This window comes from Nannochloropsis gaditana (genome assembly GCF_000240725.1).
Source record: "Nannochloropsis gaditana CCMP526 unplaced genomic scaffold scaffold130, whole genome shotgun sequence".
Lineage (NCBI taxonomy): Eukaryota > Eustigmatophyceae > Eustigmatales > Monodopsidaceae > Microchloropsis > Microchloropsis gaditana.
Window position 1 is genome coordinate 49,847 of NW_005803823.1, and position 1,018 is coordinate 50,864.

The 1,018-nt window shown below is 60.9% G+C and overlaps 1 protein-coding gene across 1 annotated transcript in view; it reads right to left on the reverse strand.

The window, feature by feature from the left end:
• Positions 1-279: 279 nt before the first annotated feature.
• Positions 280-1,018, reverse strand: part of NGA_0603100 (uncharacterized protein) — a gene marked incomplete at both ends in the record, with an annotated part of 3,482 nt that continues 2,743 nt past the window's right edge. Inside the window, one exon of the mRNA XM_005855701.1 lies at positions 280-999. Within this exon, the coding sequence (XP_005855763.1) occupies positions 280-999 (720 nt within the window). The remainder of the gene's footprint in view (positions 1,000-1,018) is intronic.

Consider the following 1,018-nt stretch of genomic DNA (forward strand, 5'->3'; position numbering starts at 1 on the left):
GGAGGTCAATCAGTGCGAGGACATTTCTGCTTTCTGTATGTGGGGGGCAACGTCCCGGGAAGGCGCGAAGCTATGCATTTCCAAGGAAAAAGCTGTGGCCGACGTGTAGGGGGGCGACTTGAACGAGTGGTGTCTTTGCTTTCTCGGTCCACAATTAAGGGCTGGGCTCTTTCTTACGTCGCCAGTCGTCTACTTTGAAGCGCGCAAATCTTGCAGGGCCCGTGGTCCCAACGCAGCTGTACAATCCCTTACACCTCCCTTCTCTTTCCCACCCACCTTCTACCTCTCCATCTCCTCCCTCCGAGCGTTCCGAGGACACCGTGTGATGTAATGCGCCCGCACCCCCTCCTCTGATGCCGGCTCGATCGCATAAAAACATAAAGGGCATACCACCTTTGTCCCCGCTCCCTTTCCCCCCTCCTCAGCAAAGTAGGCCCCCGGTCCCATCCTCCAGGCTTCCCGCTGGTCCTTCCGGACCGCCAGCCCACTCGCCGGGCATGCTTCATACTCCCCTCGCGCCTCCTCACACTCCTCCAACAGGTGCTCTGGCAGCCCGAAGATCTCGATCACCTGCCCACACTCCCGGCACCGCATCAACAAAGGGCAGCTCGTGAAGTAGTGCCGGTCCAGCGCCTCCTCTGTAAAGCCGGGGTTGTGCAATCCGCAAAATTGACAGGTTTTCTCCTCCTCGTCCCCCTCCTCCTCCTCCTCCTCTCCCTCCTCCCCTACCTCCTCCTCGCCTTCGTCTCCCTCGCCGAAAAATGGACCTTCCTTCTCGCGTCTTACGCCCACCTCCCCTCCTTCATTGCCCCCCAAACGCTGGACGTGATGATGAGGAGGGAAGGGGCCTGCCAGCTGTCCACTCTCCTCTGAGGTGGCACCCGCCCCCGCGTCTCCTTCCCCTTCCACCGATACATGCGGCGATCGCTGGCGTTGCAGCTGTCGTCCCTGCGGACGGATGGCCTCCTCCTCCTCCTCCTCCTCCTCCTCCTCCCCCTCCTCCGCATGGTGAGCAGAT